The 24,314-nt window shown below is 44.0% G+C and overlaps 1 protein-coding gene across 1 annotated transcript in view; it reads left to right on the top strand.

Moving 5' to 3' along the window:
• Nucleotides 1–23,731, top strand: part of ARK2N (arkadia (RNF111) N-terminal like PKA signaling regulator 2N) — a 56,655-nt gene extending 32,924 nt beyond the window's left edge. The window contains exons 3-5 of the mRNA XM_075840751.1: nt 15,374–15,556; nt 18,598–18,721; nt 22,527–23,731. Coding sequence (XP_075696866.1) covers nt 15,374–15,556; nt 18,598–18,721; nt 22,527–22,716 — 497 coding nt within the window. The 3' untranslated portion in view covers nt 22,717–23,731. The remainder of the gene's footprint in view (nt 1–15,373; nt 15,557–18,597; nt 18,722–22,526) is intronic.
• Nucleotides 23,732–24,314: the final 583 nt, after the last annotated feature.

Genomic DNA, 24,314 nt, shown 5'->3' with positions numbered 1-24,314 from the left:
TTAGGTGTTTCCCCATTTGAGTATTTTATGTTCAATGATTAGATTTTGACACTCAAGACTGAGATATTTTGGTTAATACACTTGAAAAATTCATTGTTGTGTCCCTTCTATTATCTTTATTTTTTTTATTTTTTTTAATTATTGTAACAAAAAAATGAACATCATTGAAATGCCAGGTTGGTCCAATGGTGCCCGATGAAATCCATTGACTTAAATGGTTTCCATCATTTTATTGGCCAAAATAGCGCCGCATGCTGCACTATTTTGTCTGTGATTTTTGGCGGTATTTGCGCTGAAGGCTCCTTTAGGACCACAGACAAAGGCTTTATGTGTCACCATGACTGTGTGTGGGTGTGGGGGGGGGGGGGGTTGGCGGGTGTCACAGACTTTCTTAAAGTCCAGCCTATATGCTTTACTAGAAGCCATCACTGAATACAGGGAGCTTACAAAGTATTGAATTTACGAAATCTTGTTAGTTGTATTACATTTTTTATATCTTTTTTCGTTCGTGTATAGCCCAGATTTTATGGAAGCTTTACCCATGGAGTACTGTTCTCCTGTACTGTCCTCGGTGTCAACCCCTGCTGAATATTGTATTTTGCGTGAGCTACCAAGAGGAGTGTGGAAAGGTACTCCGCTGAGTACATTTCTGACTTCCAAAAGCAGGTTCCAATTTCTGCTATTGTACTAACAAACCTCTTCACTATGCTCATGATAACCAGTATAGCCTTTCCCATTACAAACAAATATAACTACTAGAACACTGCCACCCATGGACAAAAATATAACTACTGTAATACTTCCCCCTATGGACAAGAATATAACCACTATAATACTGCCGCTATGTACAAGAATAGAACTACTATAATTCTGCCCCCTATGGACAAGAATATAACTACTATAATACTGTCCCCTATGTACAAGAATATAACTACTATAATTCTGCCCCCTATGGACAAGAATATTACCACTATAATACTACGCTCTATGGACTAGAATATAACTACTATAATACTGCTCCTATGTACAAGAATATAACTACTATAATACTGCCCCCTATGTACAAGAATAGAACTATTATAATACTGCCTCCTATGGACAATAAAATAACTACTATAATGCTGCTCCTGGTGGACAAGAATAGAAGTACAATAATGCTTCCCCCCATCAAATAAATTATATGCTGCTCAAAATGTGTGTTTTTTACACGAGCAGATATTGCCCGCGTTTAAAGGGAATGTGTCGCAAATTAAACCTTTCTTTTTTTTCTAAGTAAGTTACTTATTTCTATTATATTTTTTTAAGTTTTTTTGTTGTATTATTTTTTTTTTCTTCCATATGGTGGAAAGTATTAAAAATTTATATAATAAATTGACATGTTTTCCTATGTTGGCCACCAGGAGGAGCACTTCTTAGAGTTACAGCAAGGTGAATAAAGCAAAGCAACCCGACTCACAGCTGCCGTAAATGTGGGAGGGAATCTCACCCCCCCCCCCCCCACCCCTACAAGCCAGGAAAAGGCGTCTTCAAATTGCTAAGCAGTGTCCAGCAGCCATTTTGGGTGTGATTCTGCAGCTGCCAGAAGTTATTGGACACACCAAAAGGCTAAGGGTATGTTCACACGCTTACTAAACAAAGGGAAACCAGCTCCTGATTTTCAGCCATTTTTTTATCAAACTCGCGTTTTTTACAGCCGTTTTTGGAGCTATAAAGTCAATGAAAAACTGCTCCAAAAACGTCCCAAGAAGTGATGTGCACTTGATTTTGGTGGGTGTCTTTTTACGTGCCGTTTTTGGAAAACGGCCGTGTAAAAAACACCCCGTCGGAACAGAACGCCGTATTTCCCATTTAAACCAATGGGCAGATGCTTGTAGGCGTTCTGCTTCCGATTTTTCAGCTGAAAACATTGCGTGTGAACATACCCTTAGAATGATGAAAGTGAAGTGAATGACTTTTCAGTTGACAGGTTCACACAGTGTGTATTTGACACGTTTTTTTTGCACTTTTTACGTGCCAAAAACCACATAAAAAAAAGCTTGATTACACTTGATTTTTTGTGTGTGTGTGTGTGTTGCTCACAGCTGATAAGCGGCTATGAAGTATCCGCGGCGCCCGTGCACACTCCGCTCTGCTACACAGGAAAAGTCTTAAAGGGGTCGTCCAGGAAAACATGGCGCCGCACCTGTCCTCAGGTCGTGTGTGGTATTACAGCTCTGTCCTATTCACTTCAATGGAGGTGAACTGCAATACCAGACACAACCTGAGGACAGGTGCGGCGCTGTGTCTCCAATCTGGACACCCCTTCTGTCCTGAGATGACCCGACGGGGGAGGCGGGTGTCAGAGCCACCCACCGCCATCACTGCAGACAGAACCACACAACTACGGCATGAGGACACGGCTTGTCCTGAGTGCACGGTCTGTTGTTATGGACAGATTTATAGTCACATGAACCCCGTCTGATGAACCGGTAACCTAGGTCCGATCACATGACAGAGGGGGATCACCAAAAATCCTGTGCACCCTCTGCCCGTCCATCCAGCCCTTTCCTGGTTATATCTGCTTCTGGGAAAGCTGGGTGACCACCATTACCCCTCCTACTGGAGTGTGTTTGGGGATGTGACTAATGAACCTCTCACACTCCAGTAGGAGGGGTAATGGTGGTCACCCAGCTTTCCCAGACCCCTGAAATCTCTCTAGTTGTGCTGAGACTGTTTGGGGATGTGACTAATGAACCTTTCAGTCTCAGCACAACTAGAGAGATTTACCGTTCAAGGGTCTGGGAATGCTGGGTACCACACTAACAGCGGGCATATTATCACCCAGCTTTCCCAGGACAGTTACATCATGTGTGGATGGTAGACATCACATTACATAGAAGGATAAGCTATGTTCTTTATACAGAGTCTCCTGCGCGACTACAGTGGGGCCCGTTGGGTGGTCTGTGAGAGAGAGGGACAGACAGAGACACACACGCCTTACCTGCAGTGCAGCTGGTCTTCATAATGGCGCCTGCTATCTCCCTACAAACCGGCTTCTCTGCTGTGTGACTCTGACCTGCGTCTGCGCAGTACAGAGCCAGAGAGCAGATACAATGGACGGGAGCCGTTCATTGTGCCCTATGCATTGTGCTGCCGTGTTCCATCTCTGTATGTGTCGTTAATCGACACATACAGAGATGATAAAAAAATGGCAGCCCCATAGAGAAGTAAAAGTAAGAAAAAGTAGAACACAAATAAAATGTATTTTAATATCATACTAAAAGCAATTTGATAAAAAAAAAATATTTCATGACACCTTCCCTTTAACCAGCTTCAGCGAGCGCCGATCGACAATACAGCTCGACGATCGATGCTCGTTTGTTCCATTCACAAGGAGCAATGATAAATATGGGGACTAACGATTGTTAGTTTGATCGTTCATCGGCTAATCTTTGCCATGTTTACACAAGGCAATAATCGGGAACAAGTATTCATACGTACGCTCGTTCACCCGATCATTGGCCCATCTAAAAGGGCCTTTCGTCGCTGCAGCTGTTGCCTTGCACTGAGCACAAAGGTTCCTTCTTCACATAAAATGCTTGCTGTTTGGCATCGAATGTCCTCAGCTAATAAGGAATACGGAGTGTAGAAAATAAAACAAATTCCTTCCTTAAAGTTGTTCCACGAAACACATTTATCACCTATTTACAGGACGCTATATACATGTATGCACACTGCGGCCCACACTAATCTTTAGAACAGGGTTCCCAAGAAGATATCATGTAGTGGTGGATGAACGTGCACGCTACTGCTCCGTTCTGAATCTACGGGATTGACGGAAACTTCCGAGCACAGAGGACCCCCCAGCAATCATAATTTTTTTTTTACCTATCCTGTAAATGAGTAATGTGTTTTATGTGGTAAGTCTTTAATATCCTCCCAATTGACCCCATTCTTTCTTATATTACTATTAAAATTGTGAAAATAATTGAAGTGATTTTTTTAATTTGTACAATATAAAATTTCAAAAGCTAAAGAACCCTATGGAATAAAACGCCAGTAATCCCAAAAATGTGAAAACCAAAAAGCTATGGTTGTAAACCTTTTCATAATTTACTGTGGACTTTTAACCCCATGGCAACATGTATGTGACAGCCGCCAACGGAAAGTATAGTGTGCTCCATACTAAGCGAGTGTCGGCTGTATGTTCCAGCTGACACCTCACTGCAACAGGCGGAATCAAGTAACTGATTCTGCCAGTTTAACCACTTAGATTCCACGCTCCATAGCGTCCGTGGCATATAAGCCTGTAGAAAGAGGTGGTGGCCCCCTCAAACAGCCCATCCCACGCGACTCGATCGTGGGATGCCGATGGTTGCCATGGCAGCCCGGGGGCCTAATGAAGACCCCCAGGTCTCCCATCTTTGTGCGCCTATTAAAAACACTATCAACATTAGCATTTCAGTATATTGTGCAAGCGATCCAACGATCACTGGTTCAACTTCCCTGGGAAGCAACTAATGAAAGGAGAATAAAAGAAAAAATTACAAAACTCCACAATTGCTGTTTTTTTGGTCACCTTAACTCCCCAAAACATTAAGTAAAATGTGGGGGAAAAAATGGTACCAATAAAAACTACAGCTCACCCCACAAAACACAAGCGAATACACCGCTCAATCGACAAAATAAAATATAAAAAAAGCTATGGGTCTCAGAATATAGCAACACACATAAGCTGATCCGACCATTTCAGTGCAAGGTACAGCTTCTATGTATCCAGGATACATAGAAGCTGCATCCCAAAGAAAACACTTGAATTTGTTTTTATAAAAAAAAAAATATATACTAAATACTAAAATACACCGTTTTAGGGGAAAAAAAATACTTTCAAAGGTTTACATAGTTTTTAATCCCTGCAGACTGACAAACACTGGGGTCAAATTTCTCTCCATTTTACTTCCCTCATTCATTTCTAGGTCCAGTGTTCCCATAAATTATATATGCATCACTATTTCAGTTTGCATATAGACTAAGGCTTCTTTCACATCTGCGTAGTCGACTACGCTATTGATTCCGCCGAAAAACGGAAACCTTACGAAGCGGAGGCAAACTGAAACCATTCGCAACGGAAGCGTTATCCTTGAAATCCTTGGTAATACAAACAGAAAGCTATAGTTTCTGTTTGGTTTTCATTCATGGGTTCCCCTGACAGAAAGGTCTGACGCAGATGTGAATGAAGCCTTAAAGGGGTTGTCCAGAATTAGAAAAACATGGCTGCTTTCTTACAATGATTGTGTCCACAAGTTGTGTGTGGTAGTGCAGCTCAGTCCCATTCACTTCAATTCAGCTGAGCTGCAATACCAGACACAACCTATCCACAGGAGTGGCACTGTTCCTGGAGGAAAGCAGCCATGTTTTTTCTAATCCTGTACAACCCCTTTAAAGAGAAACTATCAGCACAATCATACTGCCGCAGCATGGCATGGTTTTAGTGTATTCAGGATACCTGTTGCTATGCTTTACTCTAAAGTGCCAAACTTGGGTACAAGTTTCCACTGGTGGTGTCTCTTCTTGGTTTGATCGGTTTCACCCTATTTAATGTATAGGGAGAGACCTGTCAATCAAGCTATGTAAGAAGGGGGAGGCCCAGCGGGCACTTCTCCCTGAGCCTGGCACTTATTAAAACAATGTTTTCTCAAACGCCTAAGCACTTAAGCGTAAAACCATAGTTTAGTTTAATTAGGACACCTGTTGCTATATCATCCCCGTGTTTAGGGCCGCATGGATCTGGTGACAGGATCCCTTTTAATTTAAATAAAAAGTTGTCACTTTGTTAATACATTAGTTATCTTATAATAATTATGATTTAGCCTGTATTATATTCCAGAGCTGCATTCACACTACTGCTGGTTGGTAGTGGAAACAGTCAGCAAGCCTGTTAGACACACCCCTAAAATATCAGCATGGGGACAGAAAGGAGAAAGGGCCTTTTACACCTGTCGATATTCGGCCGGTGCGAGCGCCGATCAACGAGACACTGTTGATCGGCGCTCGTTTGCTCCTGTCACAAGGAGTTATGGATGTGGACGAGTGGTCGTTACTCCGATCGCTCGTCCCCATACGTTATTATCATGTCGGCACCGCGTCTTTCTGTTTACACAGGGAGATGTGCTGCTGACAACGATAATATGTTTACATTTTTAAAATGATACGATCAACAGATGATCACTGCCCTGTTTACACGGGGCAATTAGCGGGAATGAGCCTTCTATGAACGCTTGTCTGCCCGATAATCGGCCATAGTAAAAGGGGCTTTACAGATGACCGTACGGTGCCTGGTGAAAAGATGACACTTCCAAAAATGAAAATCACCAGAACAAGCTCTATGCAAACACCGAACAAGCAGAGGGTGCTGGGCAAACTTTAGCTTTGAGGCTGTAACTCAGGATCAGTACATAAGTAATGTATTTACAAGCTCACTCAACTTTTTATTTAGATTATTCTGTATGAACTATGAAATGGTGGGGATGGGTTTTGCTGTAGTCCTAGTGAGTTCTTATCACTGGGACGAGGACATTTTAAGCACGAGTTAAAACGGCATTTGTAGTCCCATATCTCAGACTCCTGCAGGATTAAGAAAGCGCCTGCACAATATAAGAAGGCAAAAACGTGGCTGCATTTAACATTAGAAGCTATAAGTAGGCAAATGGGTTCTCTTATAACAACTGACCTACTCGGGCACAAGGCAAAGGAGGCTTACCCTGTAGGCATAGCACGTGCCCATATTCTCTATTAGAGCATTTAGAGAGGGTTCCATACTCTGCACGCCCATTTATAAGCCTGTGTGAGGACTTGGTGCAACCTATGTAATACTACATAACATGGATGTGCAGCAATGGGCGCCGTCTGGTCCTCTTGTAGAGAAGGGGTTGTCCAGATGGGACCACATCTTTTAAAGGGACATGTTGACTTTCTAAATGCACCTACCCTGGCGATATAGTTGGTGGTAGACGCGAGTGGCCACACGTTTTAATGATAACTGTTTGACGCATGAAGGGGGCTGGTAAGTGGTTGACTCCCCCCCCCCCCTCCTCACACACACATGTTCCCCAATTTATATTAATGTGTTCACAAAACAGATATATATTTGGGGACACCAGGAGGAATTTACAGAAGGCTGGTAACCTTGTGATCCTAAAAGATTTCCAACTCTGTTCCTCTAGAAGTCATTAGTATTTGAGAGGAACAGGTTAATTCCGGTCTCGAGAATTGAGTATGCTTTTCCCAACTCAGTAATTCTCCTCTATAACCCCCCCCCCCCCCCCCATCCCCATTTTCATAAAATGTTGCACAGGTCTGCAAAGGCTTTGCTTTCTTCATATCTTAATGTTTTAATTTTGAATTATGTCATGTTTTCTACTCTAGTCACATTCAGAGCTGCACTCAAAATTCTGCTCTCTGGCTGCCAGACCTCACATTACACTCTTATTTCTGAACAGAATGTTTTCCGCTGTAGTGTGTTGAGAGAGATGCAGTGTTGACACCAGTCATTTTGTACCGTAGACTATGGTTACCTACCTAAGCTGATAGAGGTGTGTCTGTCAACAGAGTGTTGACAGATCCCAAGTGCCAAACAGCAGAGTTGTGACTGGGGGATAAGACCAGATAAGGCTTCGTTCACATCTGTCTCCGTTCTGGCATTCCGTCGGAGCTCTCCGTCAGAACGGAACCCTGACTGAAACAAATGGAAACCATAGGTTTCCATTTGCATCACCATTGATTTCACTGGTGACGGATTCGGTGCAATGGCTTCCGTTTGTCTCCGTTGTGCAAGGGTTCCGCCATTTTGACAATGAATAGCGCAGTCGACTACAGTATTGATTACGTCAAAACGACGGAACCCTTGCACAACGGAGACAAACGGAAACCGTTTGCACCGGATCTGTCACCATGGAAATCAATGGTGATGCAAATGGAAACCTATGATTCCAGCCAGGGTTCTGTTCCGACGGAACGCCAAAACGGAGCCCTGACGCAGATGTGAACGTAGCCGAAGTAAAGCAAAGCATTTGCAAACTTTCCCAACATTATCTGGAGAATTAAAGTGTCAGATGATTTTTTATGAAGAGGAGCGGTGCTTTAATATGGACTGAACTGCTGTTTCTACAGATCTACTATGTGCAGGAAGTTCATATATATATAATGCATACATATAGAGGTGGGATCCTGCCTGGCTGCTGCTGGTTTTAGGGCACGTTTACATTGCCATATTTTCGTTCCTGGTTATATCAGTACCACAATTTGGAGTGGACTCCATCAGCGGAGACTAGGACAACCTTCACCTACTTTATATCTGCTCCAAGAAAAAAAAATATACGGCCTAAAAATACAATTGTGTGAAACACCCTGATGGGAATTACTTTATGGACCTTTGTGTCTGCCGTAGCATTTAACCCTGTTATTGCCAAGGGGTTCAAAAAAGAATGCAAAATGTGACATCATACTATTCTGGGTGCTGAGTTTCCAACGGCTGCTGCAGCCACCCAGGGACTGTGTTTAACACGGGGATTAATTGGTTAAAATTGAGCTATATAAAATTCGGCACTCGGGATGTGAGTGCGGCTGCAAAGTGTTAATGCATTTTCATTTATGTAACATCAAAAAACGTGTAACTTTAAAATGTAACTAGTGTATCTTACTAGTATAAATAAAGAAATGTACGTTGTGTCTACCTTGTGTCAGACTGCTTTACTGGGCCAGCGCTCTCGTTTCGTTGCCTTTGTAGGTACTTTGGGATTTTTTGGTATAGTTTCAGATTAGGTGTCACTCGCGTGTTATTTGTGCCATGTAATGCAGAGCTGCAGTGTAGAACAGAGTGGATTAGCTGGGCCACCAGGTGGCATCGTGCTGTAGCTAGAGGGCTCCAGTGTGGCGATCATAAATCCAAAACACCTGATATTATGGATGTATGGCCCATCTGCAGAGATTAGTATTGGGCTAGGTAAAGAAAGCTGCTGCAAAAACCAAAGGACCCAGCACATCCGTACATTATATAGAGATATGGACGCCGTATAATGGCTCACTTTCCTTGCAATGACACCGAGCAGCTCTCCTAGCTAGGACTATGGATATCCGAGTCCTAGCCGCAGGCCCCCTCAACCAGCTACTCTTCAGGGGGTCTGCTCTGCAAAAAGGGATTGTGCTAAGACGGCGTAACTCCCATTCATTTTGATAGAGACAATGGTTGGGATGTAAATTGGGCCATTTTCAAGATGGTGGGGGTTCCGGTGGCTGGACCCCACTGTTATAGTACATAGTTATGGTGGGTAAACATCAGTGTGGTCCTGACTATTACATAAGGTGTCCTGGGGTTATCTGCTCATATCTTCAATGAATGGTAATTATCACATATATTAAACACTGTGCCGCTATGTGATGGCTCATAACTATGTAAGAATAAATAAGATTTGATATATGTAATGTGTCTTTAGAGCTGTAGTCCCCAACCTGTGGCTCAGGGCATGCTGAGAGTTGTAGTCTTGCCACAGATGCAGACCACTGCCTTAGCGTATGATGTTAGAGACCTTTACTTGTGTTCTATCTTATAAGCATATAAGAATGTCTTAAAATGTTACTTTTTTTTGTCTCCTAATAATACTGTTTAATGTAATAAATTGTGTTTTCTTAAACAAAATCTTTATAATCACTGGTTACCATAGTGAAATTGTGTAATTGTACTGTTAAAGGGCATGTCCACCCCTGACACTATTTTTTATGGGTTAGCTACACAATTAATACACGGAAAAAGTTGTCACATCACATTATTTATCTTGTACAGCCTGTATTATACTCCAGAGCTGCATTCACAATTCTGCAGACCTCTGAAATCTCAGGGCATCCGTTACTTGTTCAATGTCTACATAGTGGGATTATCATTCCAGTCATCTCATGTTGGAAAATTAAACTGTCCTCCAGCATATTGAGAGCTCAACTACGCTGTCTGACAGCAATCTTGTTGACTGTTTCCTATGACAACCAGTAGAGTTATGAATGCAGCTCTGGAGTATAATATAGACTGTAACTTAGGATCAGTACTAGATGTTATGTAAAATGTTGATCAAAGGTGGACATATCCTCTAAGGCCCATTTTTACAAAGTAACCGTGAGAGGAGTCAATGGGCCTTGACTTTGCCTGGTTTCATTCTGAAGTTGGACTTTGCAGTGACTGTAGCCTCCTTCGGGGGGTGCATGTTATGACATTGTATAGAAGTGTCTGCTTCCTCTGTATAAGTCATGAGCTTTTCTGTTTGGGAGTGTGGAAGATACCAGAGTGCAGTTAATACTGATGAAGATTTGACGTAGCCCCCTCCCTTTCCAAGTATATCCTCTGGGTAGGTGGTAAAATCTCAATCACTCTGCATGTATATACATTTCGGATACATTTGCATGAATGTACATGTAGGAGTGGTACAATTTTGACTTGATCTTTGCCTTATAGCCAACATGCAGAGTAATTCCGTATTCTCATCAATTCTTTACTCACTACAATGAATTGATCAAATCCTAATCCTTATATTAACAAAAAAAATACTGCATGTAAAGTGTAACCACGCAGACCGTGTAATTCATATAGGGGGGTTACACTGCGCACACGGCGTGCGCCGTATTCACGATCACCTTGTCAATATTGTACTTGACCCTTGTATCTTCTGCACTGAGCTAATGTCACTGTAATGGATGTTGAAGCTAATATACACCCGCAATTCTGAGGTTGGCCGTCACCATCTTGCCACACAATACATACAGCGCCCCCTACTTATAATAATTACTCAAATCCACATGTGAGATTTTGCTTCACTATTATTTTTTTTTCCTACAGATTTTATTATTTGTCAGTTTTCTTCTTTCCTATCCAGAGCTGCTTTCACACCTCTCCTGGTTGCCCTTGGAAACAGCCAGCAATTTAGCTCCACCCCTTGCAGTCAGACATGTGATCTAACAGCTGAGCTCTAAATGATCAGCTGCCTAAGCTCCCACAATGCACTGCTGTAGGGTCAGAAGACCAGCAGAATTCTGGAGTTGGCAATATTATGTAGCTCATGTAGACAATGTACAGTTCGTTGATGTGTAAGCTACATCTCTCAGAATGCACTACACCCTGAGTGCTTTGCGTTACTAGATGTTATCTAAGTTGTTAGTGATGTGTCTATCAGCCCTGTGCCGATGGATTCTTTTGAATGCAGCTTCGGATGTGACTGGAGTATATCATGTGATTCTACATATGATCAGAGTGAACCACAGTATTGATAGTTACTGAACATGCTATGTAAACTTTAACACGATTGTATATTGTGGTCTCCAAAGTGGAGTATTCCTTTACATTTTTGTTGGACCATCTCTAGATTGGTTTCATGACTAAAGTGGAACGGAGAACCGTATACATTTGTTTTTATTTAGGGCTATATTTGCTTATTAAGTGCCATTGTATCCCCTTGCTCTGTACAGGGAACATCGCTTCATTATGGACCCAAAGCCGTTGGAGCTTAGTGGCCATAGACCGTGATGGTTGGGGAAATTACTTATTTGAATGGAGCTGGATAAGTGGCTGCCCGACATCTCTGCTGCTGCTTCTCTATGTGGACTCTATGTTCCCTTATGGTTGGCAGTCCATGACCGACGTTCTGCCAGGTGGCATAGACCAGGAATAGACAAAACTCTAGAAGCCAGTGAGATCACTGCAGGAGCAGAACTAACTTTTTTTCTTTGTGGCCAATGGTAAGACGTTTCATAAACAAACACCAATAGAAAATAAGCCAAAAACATCGGAACCAGTGGCAAATGTCTATGGCCAACTTTCCCATCTTCACAGGCCAAAGCTAATTTTATAGAAGCCAGGAACCTGCTGCACACCCACTACCCAGATCTGATCTAAAGGGGGACAGTACCTTTTTAAACAGCTCTTATTTTACTAATGAGAGACTGTAATACCTTGTTTTTCCTGCTGGAGCACTGCAGGCAAAAACAAAACTATCATAGCTGAGGCAAGGGGGAGATTCAGAAACTCTTATATTTTCCACTTTAGTAGTTTTCAACAATCCAGTGTCCAAACCTGTATTTGGCCAATTGAATCCGCTATTTGTCAGGCCCTAATCCCCAGAGCTCTTGTATTGTGCGGCCGTGACGCTGACCTCAGAGTTGGTATTTATTGACCACTGTATTAACATCATGTTATGTATTACACTAATGACCCATGTCATGTTTTCTTGTGTCCATGTGCTTTTATTATGTTCTGTACTGAAGCATTGTGGTTGTTTTTTTTTGGTTTTTTTTATGTAACAAGGGAAATGGGGACACAATTTCTGTATGACCTGATGGGCATTCTTGTTTAATGAACACATTGTATCTGTGGCTCATATGAGGAGAAGCTTGGGTGATACATCTGATGTCAGCATTGGAACCCAGCGCTCTCCTGCTCTTGGACCCCTGTAATGATGTAGTCATGCACAAAATCATTGGGCCCCAGGCGGTGCAAATCTGATTCTCCTCTGAATATTTGTGCTATATAAGGGGTCGGCCATTATTCTGCTAATAAAACCTCATTACTGTATAATGAAAAGTTTAGCAACTTTAAAATTGTCTCTGCTTGCTGTCAGCGAATGGGGAATAAAAATTAAAAAATCTTGGGTTTACCTTTGTATCCATTTTAGGCAATTCTCTGTGAGCTAAACAGTCTGGACTCCTGACTAATAAATTTTACCTGCACTGGTACATTGTAGCAAATTATCAAGACAGGAGGGAGATTTGTGCTGTTGATGTTTAGCTCACAGAGCATTGCTCAAAGGGGTTTTCTTGGACTGTAATATTGATGGTCAATCCTTAGAACAGGCCATAAATATCTGGTCGGTGGAGGTCCGTCTCCTGGAAAATACCTGCTGATCATCTGAATTAAGGGGCAGCAGCCTTATTACGGTCTACCCGCGCTGTACATTAGGACATTGGTGTGCCTGGTATTGCAGCTCCGTCTCGTTCAGATAAACAAGTTGTCCAGTTGGAGGGCTGTTTTTTTTATACTGGTGACCAATCCGCAGGATAGACACCCGGACCCCACACCGATCACATGTTCTGGCTGCCTCCGTGCGGTAGAAGTTATGCAGTGGTCGGTGCCAGAAGCAGATGGCTCTGTACACTGTATAGCGGCCGTGCTGCAGCTCTGCTCCTATTCAAGTGAATAGGAACAGAGCTGCAGTAACCCAACACAGCCGCTATACGGTGGTCGGAGCTTTATGCTTCCGGCACGACCACTGCTTAGAGGCTCTGTCACCACATTATAAGTGCCCTGTCTCCTACATAATGTGATCGGGGCTGTAATGTAGAGAACAGCAGTGTTTTTTTATTTAGAAAAACGATCTATTTTCACCAAGTTATGAGTGATTTTAGCTTTAAGCTAATGACTTTCTTAATGCCCAACTGGGCGTGTTTTTACTTTTGACCAAGTGAGCATTGTAAAGAAGTGTATTCATGTAATCTGCACATAGTGATCTTGCTAGATCAGTATGGGCTGTCACATACTCACATATTAACGTTATTGAAGTGTCTTGACAGTGAATAGACATCACCTCCAGCCAGGACGGGATGTCTATTCACAATCCCGACACTTCGGTAACGTTTGTGTGGGGTTTACAGCACAGCAAGCGTAATCTCGCGAGCTCACGCTGTAAATGACAGCTTACAGCGGGATCACGCTTGCTGTGCTGTAAGTCCCGCACAAACGTTAGCGAAGTGTCGGGATTGTGAATAAAAATAGTGTCCTGGCTGGAAGCGATGTCTATTCACTGTCAAGACACTTCAGTAACGTTAATATGTGAGTATGTGACAGCCCATACTGGTCTAGCAAGATCACTATGTGCAGATTACATGAATACACTTCTTTACAATGCTCACTTGGTCAAAAGTAAAGACACTTCAGTAACGTTAATGTGGGTGTATGTGACAGCACATAGTGAACAACGCAGGATCACTATGTGCTGATTACATGAATGGAGAGAAGTGTATGACGCTGATTGGTCACTGATTGGTCAGCGTCATACACTTCTCTCCACAACGCCCATTTGGTCAAAAGTGAAAACCCGCCCAGTTGGGCATTAAGAAAGTCATTAGCATAAAGCTAAAATCGCTCATAACTTAGTGAAAATAGATTGTTTTTCTAAATAAAAAACACTGTCACCTACATTATAGCGCCGATCTTATTATGTAGGAGATAGGGCACTTATAATGTGGTGACAGAGCCTCTTTAACTTCTGGCTGGATCCGGGTGGCGGAACAGCTAGTGCTGTGAGCTGCAGTACCAGCACAGCTACAACCAAATGTACAGCGCTGTGCCTGGATAAACCCTGGAGGGGGCGCGTTGCTTGCTGGAGCACTGCAGCCCTTTCATTCATTTATGGCACATTCACAAGATTAGTAGAACAGGGTTCCTCTTACCCACTCTCCACCTGGCAAAGTGGTCGCTGTATCTAGGCAGAGCATGAATGGAGAGATGGCCACTCAATGCCGCTTTGCATGGCGGTACAGGATTATGGGGGACTCCTTCCCAGATAGTGTGCCAAAGGTAAGACCCCCCCCCCCGCCTATCGGACAATTATGGTATATTTACAGGATATGCATGCGGTTATTCTTGTCAAACACGAAAAACACTTTTAAACTGCATGCAATTGTAGCACTCTCTCAGCTGTGAGAAGGTCTAGGTCAGGAAAGGTTTTCAGCCTCTGGATGTAAACCAGAATGTTACCATTCACTGACGGCAAACTGAGATCTTGAAAATAGGGAAGAAACTAAACTTGTTATACAGTGATTTAAACTTGACATAAAACCAGCCAACTACACCCAGTCTGTCCGACCTCACATATCCGTGCTGGTTCACTGGGGTCTATACATAGCGTGCTATGCTGTAGTGCATTGTTGGAGATGTGGGGTTTACAAGAGACCGTGTACACTAGGCTTATGTGCTTACTATGTCTCCCAGAATGCACTACACTGGAGTATATTGCGTTGCAGGATCTTGACTGTAAGTGTCTGCCATCCCAGTGTTGATGGATTCCATAATGAATTTTGAAGGCTGCTCTGGATGTGACTAGAATTTGAGATGATGCAACTCCAAGCTCAGTACAAGATCCAAGTAAAGCAACGTTCATAAACCTTTTATGTAGATTTAATCTCTAAAATGCTGAGCCTAAGCAGAGCGCCACCTCGATATAAATGCCTGGTGTAGAGTTATGGCTTTAATGGGGTTCTACAGTCATTGCATTTTACATGGCAGAGCTTTATAGTGTGTGAAGTAGTAGTGATGCGTCCCCTGCATGTGTTAGGTTTACCGTATACTCATCTCTCTTTACAGATGGCCCACCAGTTGTGACCCATTATGACATCTCCGACACAAACTCTGACCCGGAAGTGTTGAACGTTGACAACATGCTGGCCGCCACAGTAGTCAAGGAACAGAACAATTCTGTGTCCAAGCAGGAACCCCTGGCATCATGGCGCACAAGGGGACTACTTGAAGAACTGAACGCCGATTCTGGTACGCCTGGGGTTTTTATTTATTTATTGGGTTTTTGTTTTTACTGCTTTAGGCTAGGATCGCACACCGTTTTGATGCCGTTTTTGTGGCAGTTAATTGACTCAAGTATGGGAACTCGGACCTACTTTTTTTGTGGGTACATGGGCGTTCAAGCAGTCGGACGCCCACTGAATGCACTTTTATGGAGTTTCTAAGGGATCATACCATAAAAGTGAATTAGCGGACAGCCCTTTCACCTATTTTATGGGTCGGATCCTTTCATGTCTTTTCCCATAACCTTGTTGTCCTAATCCCATTGGTGAGCCCACCTTGTTAACTATTACAAGCATCCCAATAATATGCGGTGGGGTTCATCTGGGAGACTTAAAGGGTAATGGACTCCTGAAGACGTGCCAGAAAATGTGAATTTAGAATGGCGTGTTATCGGAGCAAAGGATTGCCCATAGTCCACACATGACGAGATCAAAAAATTATGACAATTTTTAAGACTCTTCTGCTAGACCATGTAGTAGTAAAACTTCATTTCACAATAATTTTAGGCCTGGTGCACGGCCATGGCCATAGTCATAGATTTTTCCTGCTGTGATCTCGGAGACTAGTTGTTAGGAACTACAACTTGCACAAGTGTGCGTGAAGCCTGATCTCTCTTGGAGCTGCCGTCTGGTCTCCCGGTCTCCTTTTTAAGCATGTGCCATTCTCTCCCTTGCTGTTACTATGGGGTGCAGAGAAACAAGCAGAGCCCACAATGAGCAAGAATTGCTACATCAAGAAGCGCTGAGGAACTGTTGGTCTATAATGTTGTATAACTCGAGGTGGAAGGTCCCGGCAGGGCAGTACCTAGATATTTCCTGTTAAAATGGCCTCCGTTTATGAATGTGTGTTTAATGATGGGGGTAGGGAAACAGACAAGTGAGCCCTAATCTACCCGCCACTCCGTCCCTGCCTACTTGCAACGACCCGCCCTAGGCGACGGGGTACAACTGGGCGACAGTCCCTACGCTCAATAAGTGCACAACAGACAAGGGTACACAGAAGCTAAGGGAAATGGGGCAGTTGCCCACGGCAACACCGTGAGCAACAAGAGAGGTGAACGAGCCGAGTCAAACCAGGAGTGTACGAGGTACCAAACGCAGAGCAGGAGAGTAGTGAACAAGCAGAGTCAAACCAGGAGTGTACGAGGTACCAAACGCAGAGCAGGAGAGTAGTCAGTAAGCCAGGGTCAGTATGAAGCAGGGACAAATAGATCAAGAAGCTGCAGCAGGGCCAGGAAACCAAACGAGAAGAATCACAAGCAAGAAGGAACAGGAAAGGCAGGTATAAATAGACAGAGGGCGGGAGCTAGCTCCGTCTGGCCAGGCTGTGATAGGCTCTCCCACTCCTAAGCCTGCCATCCTGAGTGGTGGAAGATGGAGTCAGTCTCACAGACATAGAAGCAGGTGCAGACTGGTTACCTATGGGCGTTGACACAGAAGCTGTGCCTGGCAGATCCTTTACAGTACCCCCCTTTTATGAGGGGCCACCGGACCCTTTCTAGGTGGACCTGGTTTATTGGGGAAACGAAGGTTGAACCTCCTGACCAATACCCCAGCGTGAACATCCCGGGCGGGTACCCAAGTCCTCTCCTCAGGCCCGTATCCTCTCCAATGGACCAGGTACTAGAGGGAGCGTTGGACGCCAATCTCGGCCACCTCGAATTCTACCCCCTCAGGGGTGAGAACGGGGACAGGAGGTTTCCTCGAGGGAGCCAAGGACGGGGAGCAGCGTTTAAGGAGGGAGGCATGAAACACGTCGTGTACTCAAAAAGATGGGGGCAACTCCAGTCGGAAGGAGACAGGATTGAGGACTTCAATGACCTTGTACGGCCCTATAAACCGGGGAGCAAACTTCTTGGACGGGACTTTAAGGCGCAAGTTCTTAGACGATAGCCACACCAGATCCCCGACCATAAACAAGGGGTTAGCAGAACGTCTTCTATCTGCCTGAGTTTTTTGTATGCTCTGGGACGCCTCTAGGTTCTTCTGAACCTGGGCCCAGACTATGCACAGTTCCCGATGAACGACCTCTACCTCGGGATTGTTGGAACTACCAGGTGAAACGGAGGAGAATCGTGGATTAAACCCAAAATTACAGAAAAAGGGGGAGACCCCTGACGAGTTACTGACCCGGTTATTAAGGGAAAATTCGACGAGGGGAATGAAGGAGACCCAATCATATTGACAGTCAGAGATAAAACACCTTAAATATTGTTCTAGAGACTGATTAGTCCTCTCAGTTTTGCCATTGGTTTCAGGATGGAAGGCCGAGGAGAAGGACAGATCAATCTCCAACTTTTTACAGAAGGCTCTCCAAAACAAAGAAACAAATTGTACCCCTCTGTCAGAAACAATATTGACAGGGACCCCATGGAGAAGAATCACAAGCAAGGAGGAACAGGAAAGGCAGGTATAAATAGACAGAGGGCGGGAGCTAGCTCCGTCTGGCCAGGCTGTGATAGGCTCTCCCACTCCTAAGCCTGCCATCCTGAGTGGTGGAAGATGGAGTCAGTCTCACAGACATAGAAGCAGGTGCAGACTGATTACCTGTGGGCGTTGACACAGAAGCTGTGCCTGGCAGATCCTTTACAGTGTGTTTATGCAAGTTTTAGGTATAAAATATACACCTAAAAGTTTGTGTAATTCTTTGCATCTTTGAATAGCGATGAGAAAAGTGGGCGTGGTCTCCCAGGAGACTGAGTTTAAACCGAACGTATTACATGGGGTGAGAAAAAGGCGCAAAACGACATCTTCTCATTACAGGCGTAAAAGTGCGCCCAAATTTTGGTGCCTTTTTAAGAAATTTGTCGCAAATCATGCCATCTACCCTCTCCACTATGCCAGTCTCTGTCTAAAGCTCCACTGATTTCTGCAGATATTGGCCGACAATTACACAGGATGATTCTTTTTTTCTAGACTTTTGTAGCATTTTTATGCCTGCAACTTCTTTTGATCGTTTTCTGTCTATTCATATACATAGGTCCTAAATATTTTTGATTTCCTTTGCAGGTCGTTTAGATCCAGGGCTGCCATCTTGTGATAAGTTACCCCCCAGCAGTGCTCAGAATGAGGAAATTAACCTTGCATCTTCCGGCAGTGAGGTGGAGATTGTTGGGGTGCAGGAACATGCCAGGTACGTCCATTACTGCATGATCCAGTGGTGAACCTCCACCTTTCCTGGGTGACATACTGTAGATGCGGAGTGTGAATGTTCTGATCAGTCAGTCACGAGTTCATTAGGGAAGCCAGACTGTCCCCCATGATCTGGTGTCAGTGGAAATAAGAATCCACCAGGTGGTTTTTTTTCACCCACTACGGCCCATGGATGATACATGACGACACAGCACCACAGCGATACTGCTTATAGATGGACAGACCTTTTCCAAGCCCTGGGCAAAATGAGTGAGTAATAGCTTATACTGGTTAATGGCTGTAATTTGCATTTACTCCCCACTAATATATTAAAAACCGTAAATACCCAGGACCTGGAAATCCTCTATAACTCCTTAAAGTATACCTCGAATTATGAAACAACTTTCCATGAATCAATAGTACAAGCGGAGATAAGTCTCTTAGTAATATATCTTATTAGAGAATAATGCCTCTTTCTCAACTTTAGGCTCCTTTCATCCTCCCCGTACCCTGTTTTCTTAGCCCGGTTGTGCAGGATTAGAAAAACATGGCTGCTTTCCTACAGAAACAACGCCATACCTGTCCACAGTTTCTGTCTGGGATTGCAGCTCACCTTCAATAAAGGGCTGATTCAGACGAACGTGGCGTTTTTGCACACGCAAAACACGTGGCATTTTGCCTGCGCAAAAGCCACTTGACAGCTCCGTGTGGCAGTATCATATGATGCGCGGCTGCGTGCTTTTCGCGCAGACGCCATCATTATGACACGCCATTTGGATGTTTGTAAACAGAAAAGCACGTGGTGCTTTTCTGTTTACATTCATCCTTTTGACAGCTTTTGAAGTGCTTCCGTGCGACCTGCGTGGTTTTCACGCACCCATTGACTTCAATGGTTGCGTGATGCGTGAAAAACGCAGAGATATTGAAAAGGTCACGCTTTTTACGCAGCGGACAAACGCTGCGCAAAAAGCACGGACTGTCTGTACTGCCCCATATACTTCTATTGGTCCATGCGAGCCGCGTAAAAACCACGGACGCAATTCACTTCGTGTGAATCCTCCAAAAGAGTAATGGGGTGGTTGAGCTTCAATACCACACACAACCTGTTGAAAGAAGGCAGCAATGTTTTTCTGATCCTTCACAACTCCTTTAACTACAGCTGCCCATAGAGGTCTATAGAGGGGAGGAGGAAGGCGCTGTAGCAGGAGACTTGCTAACAGTCTCTTATACACAGCATACAGACAAGATCCATTATACAGCAGTAAGGTGCAGTGTAGCTGAGAATCCAGCACTGAGTGAGGTAAATCACTTAGTAAATGCAGCATGGAGGAGGTTATATTACCTTTTTAATAAATTATTTTTGTTAGTCCTACTATGGGAGACTTCACCAAGCGATCAATTGATTGCTGATATAATGCTTTGGTATACTTAGTTTACCAAATCATTATTGCCTATCATTGTATAACTGACAGGCAGTCTATTAGGACTACCTAATAGGCCCCCAAGCCTTCCATTCCTATAAGCCTAACAAAGGCTGTCGTGCCAACCCATCAGCGGCCTGCGAGCCCCTTCCCTCTGTCAAATCACTTAAATGCCACAGTCTCTAAAACAGCCAGGGTGGGTTATCTTTTATACCGGCTATTATACTAATGGCACAAATAATATGGTGTTGCTTGTATACTAGCCGCTAAGAAAGAACAGAGCAGACTCTGTTATGAGCCGAACCCCCTCACAATAATTGATGGCCGCTGATGTATCTACCTGTATACACAGCGGCTTTCATCCATTGTGGAAGTAGGTCGTAGTTCTGTTTTTCTCATACAGAGCCCCAAATCCCCTGCATAGACATGTGTATGTATGTTTGAACCTATAATATATCAACTGATTCCTGACCGTTTTCGGAGGTAAAAAATTAGCAAAGTCATAGTTGAGCTAACATTTTAGACTTTTTACTTTTCTCAGTAAGAAAAAGGGGCGGGTCTTAACCAAAGTAGGCGGGGGGTTCCACCGGAACGTCATTTTATCATACCAGGTGTAGATTTGCATTTCTGTTGTACAGAGTGCACCTTTTAATATATTTGGCACATTTCCGCCGATGTACATTAGTTGAAGATTGGTGTTTGACACACCAGTCTTTGTCAGTGGGGGAAATGGGAACTAGTCCTTCTCAATGAATTAGAATGTTGATGTTGATGATTATGGCTAACAGTTAATGAAAACCCAAAATTCAGTCTCTCAAACGTAGAATATTATATAAGCGCAGTTTCAAACATGATTTTTAATACCGAAATGTTCGCCTACTGAAAAGTATGTACAGTATATGCCGTCAAAACTTGGTCGGGGATCCTGTTGCATGAATTACTGCATCAATGCGGCGTGGCATGGAGGTCGATCAGCCTGTGGCACTGCCGAGGTGTTATCAATGCTGCGTGGCATGGAGGCGATCAGCCTGTGGCACTGCTGAGGTGTTATCAATGCAGCGTGGCATGGAGGCGATCAGCCTGTGGCACTGCTGAGGTGTTATCAATGCAGTGTGGCATGGAGGTGATCAGCCTGTGGCACTGCTGAGGTGTTATTAATGCGGTGTGGCATGGAGGTGATCAGCCTGTGGCACTGCTGAGGTGTTATCAATGCGGCGTGGCATGGAGGTGATCAGCCTGTGGCACTGCTGAGGTGTTATCAATGCAGCGTGGCATGGAGGTGATCAGCCTGTGGCACTGCTGAGATGTTATCAATGCAGCGTGGCATGGAGGTGATCAGCCTGTGGCACTGCTGAGGTGTTATCAATGCGGTGTGGCATGGAGGTGATCAGCCTGTGGCACTGCTGAGGTGTTATTAATGCGGTGTGGCATGGAGGTGATCAGCCTGTGGCACTGCTGAGGTGTTATCAATGCGGCGTGGCATGGAGGTGATCAGCCTGTGGCACTGCTGAGGTGTTATCAATGCGGCGTGGCATGGAGGCGATCAGCCTGTGGCACTGCTGAGGTGTTATTAATGCAGTGTGGCATGGAGGCGATCAGCCTGTGGCACTGCTGAGGTGTTATCAATGCAGAGTGGCATGGAGGCGATCAGCCTGTGGCACTGCTGAGGTGTTATCAATGCGGTGTGGCATGGAGGCGATCAGCCTGTGGCACTGCTGAGGTGTTATCAATGCGGCGTGGCATGGAGGCGATCAGCCTGTGGCACTGCTGAGGTGTTATCAATGCGGCGTGGCATGGAGGCGATCAGCCTGTGGCACTGCTGAGGTGTTATCAATGCGGCGTGGCATGGAGGTGATCAGCCTGTGGCGCTGCTGAGGTGTTATCAATGCGGCGTGGCCTGTATTAAAAATCATTTTTGAAATTGGGCTTATATAATATTCACATTTTCTGAGACACTAAATTTTGGGTTTTCATTAACTGTTCACATACTCATCAACATTAAAAGGAAAAAATGCTGGAAATAGATCATGAATCTATAGAATGTGTTTCACGTTTTGAATTGAATTACTGAAATACATTGTTTGATGATATTGTAATTCCGTGAGAAGGACTAGTATTGTTTATAAATATTTGAAAAGCCCCTTAACTTCCGACTAGTGAATGTGCTCATCTGTTTGACAGAAGCACTGGCCTTGTTGCCCATAGTGACCAATTACAGTGCAGCTTTCATTTTTCCACAGCAGTTTATGAAATGAAATTTGAGCTCTGATTGATTGCTATGGACAACAACGCCAGTGCTTCTGTAAATGAGGCCCAGGCTCCCTGTACTGTACTTTTATGATGTATAGCCCACATAACGCTGCCATATGTTGTCCGTCCTTACAGGTTCGTCCATCCCCGGGGGGGCGTTATACAGAGTGTGTCTTCCTGGAAACATGCCGCCGGCTCTCAGTATCACAGCTCGCATCAAACTCCATCATGGACAAGCGTCAACAACCAGCAGAACTGGACTTCACCCCCAGAAGTAGTTGACCTAACGCTGGATGAGGATTCGAGGCGCAAATACTTACTGTAACATTGACTCCTCCCTGTTTCTGTCCTCCCCTCTTCCCTGTGGCACAACTGTCTCTTGTAAAGTTTCCGTCGCTCTCTTCCTGGACGCCAGGAATAAGTCTTTTGGAAGGAATCCTAAATTAACGAGCCTATTGGTAACTTTATTTCATTGCGCGCCCAGCCAAATCGCTTCCTGCCCTCTCTTACTCCCTCCATTGAGAAATCTATCCCCAAAAAAAAAATTATACAGCACTTTTTAGGAGTTTTTTGTTTTTTTGGGGGTTTTTTTTTCTCCCCTTTCCTATTTTTTGTGCTTAGTTAATTTAAATGCTTTGGTTAAAAAAACAAAAAAAAAAACAGAAAAAAAAAAATTAATATATGCATAAATATTTATACTGTATCTTTAGGACTGATAATGGGTAAGTACACTTCCACAGCACATACACTGAGCACTCGCAACTAGGCCTTTTTTACATCAGGGAATATTTATAAGCAGGCAGCCATATTGTGGGCGGAGTTAGTTGGCCTATTTCTCTTGCTAGCGACTGAAGCGTTGATAGGCTGTATATTGGTCTGATAAAATGGCCGATGTAGTGACAGATATGCTCTAGTCATGTGGCTTCCTATGACGTATGGAACCTGTAGTGCCAAGTAAATCACACGCACATACGGTCTGCTGTGGGTCGTCTTTTACAGTGCGGGCTACAATCAACCACTACGGCTAGGACTTGGTGGTGTATGTCCAGCTGCCCCTGGGGCTCATTCAGACGCGCGTAACACTCGTCCGTGTGCTGTCCGTTGAAATCACTTACAGTACACGGACCCATTCATTTCAATGGGGCTATGCGTTTTTGCGCACCTGGTCGCCCATTGAAGCCTATGGGTGCGTGAAAACCACGGACAACATCCAAGTGCTGTTTCACGCATCCGTTACATAGAAAAGAAGAGAAATAATCTTTAATATATTTTGTAAAGGGACTTCAAACCAGAGCTTCTCTTTCAGTTTTCCAAACAAAAACAACAAACAACCGCCCCCCCCCCCCCCCCCATCCCATGTAGCATCCGGGTCTGACTTTCACAGCCGACAAAGGATCTTATACTACGAGAAGAAGTGGGTTGGAAATATAGTAATGGAGCTTTGTGATAGGTGTTGGGCGAATTTAATCAAAAACTTTTGGTTTTAAGTGAATCAGTTGGCACATGATTTTTAGTAAAGTTTTGGTAATTGGATCTTTTGTCAATGAACTTACAGATTTATCTGCTTATAGGGCGGCAAGCGTATCGTCTCATGTCCGGTATCAGACTAGATTGGTATTTCTGATGTGTATAGTTTTCCGGGCGTCAAAGGTATCCGGCAGTTGCTTGTCCCATCACCCCCACCCATTCCCTCTATAGGATTAAAGCAGATCTCCAGTATACATAGAGCATATACAACTGTAGAATAAATACATGAAAAACAAAGACCACACAGGGGGTGGGGAATTAAAGGGGGTGTCATTTAAGTCTATGAATGTTCTTCCCCAATTTTTTTCAACGATGGTGCCCAATGCAAAGCGTGGTCTACTTCATTCTTCTTATTGGTGGATATGGCTCCTCTGCTCTCACCAGTCTTTGTAAACG

This window comes from Rhinoderma darwinii, chromosome 1 (assembly GCF_050947455.1).
Source record: "Rhinoderma darwinii isolate aRhiDar2 chromosome 1, aRhiDar2.hap1, whole genome shotgun sequence".
NCBI classification, from domain to species: domain Eukaryota; kingdom Metazoa; phylum Chordata; class Amphibia; order Anura; family Rhinodermatidae; genus Rhinoderma; species Rhinoderma darwinii.
Note: the sequence above shows the minus strand (reverse complement) of the source record. Positions and strands in the feature narration are given on the sequence as shown.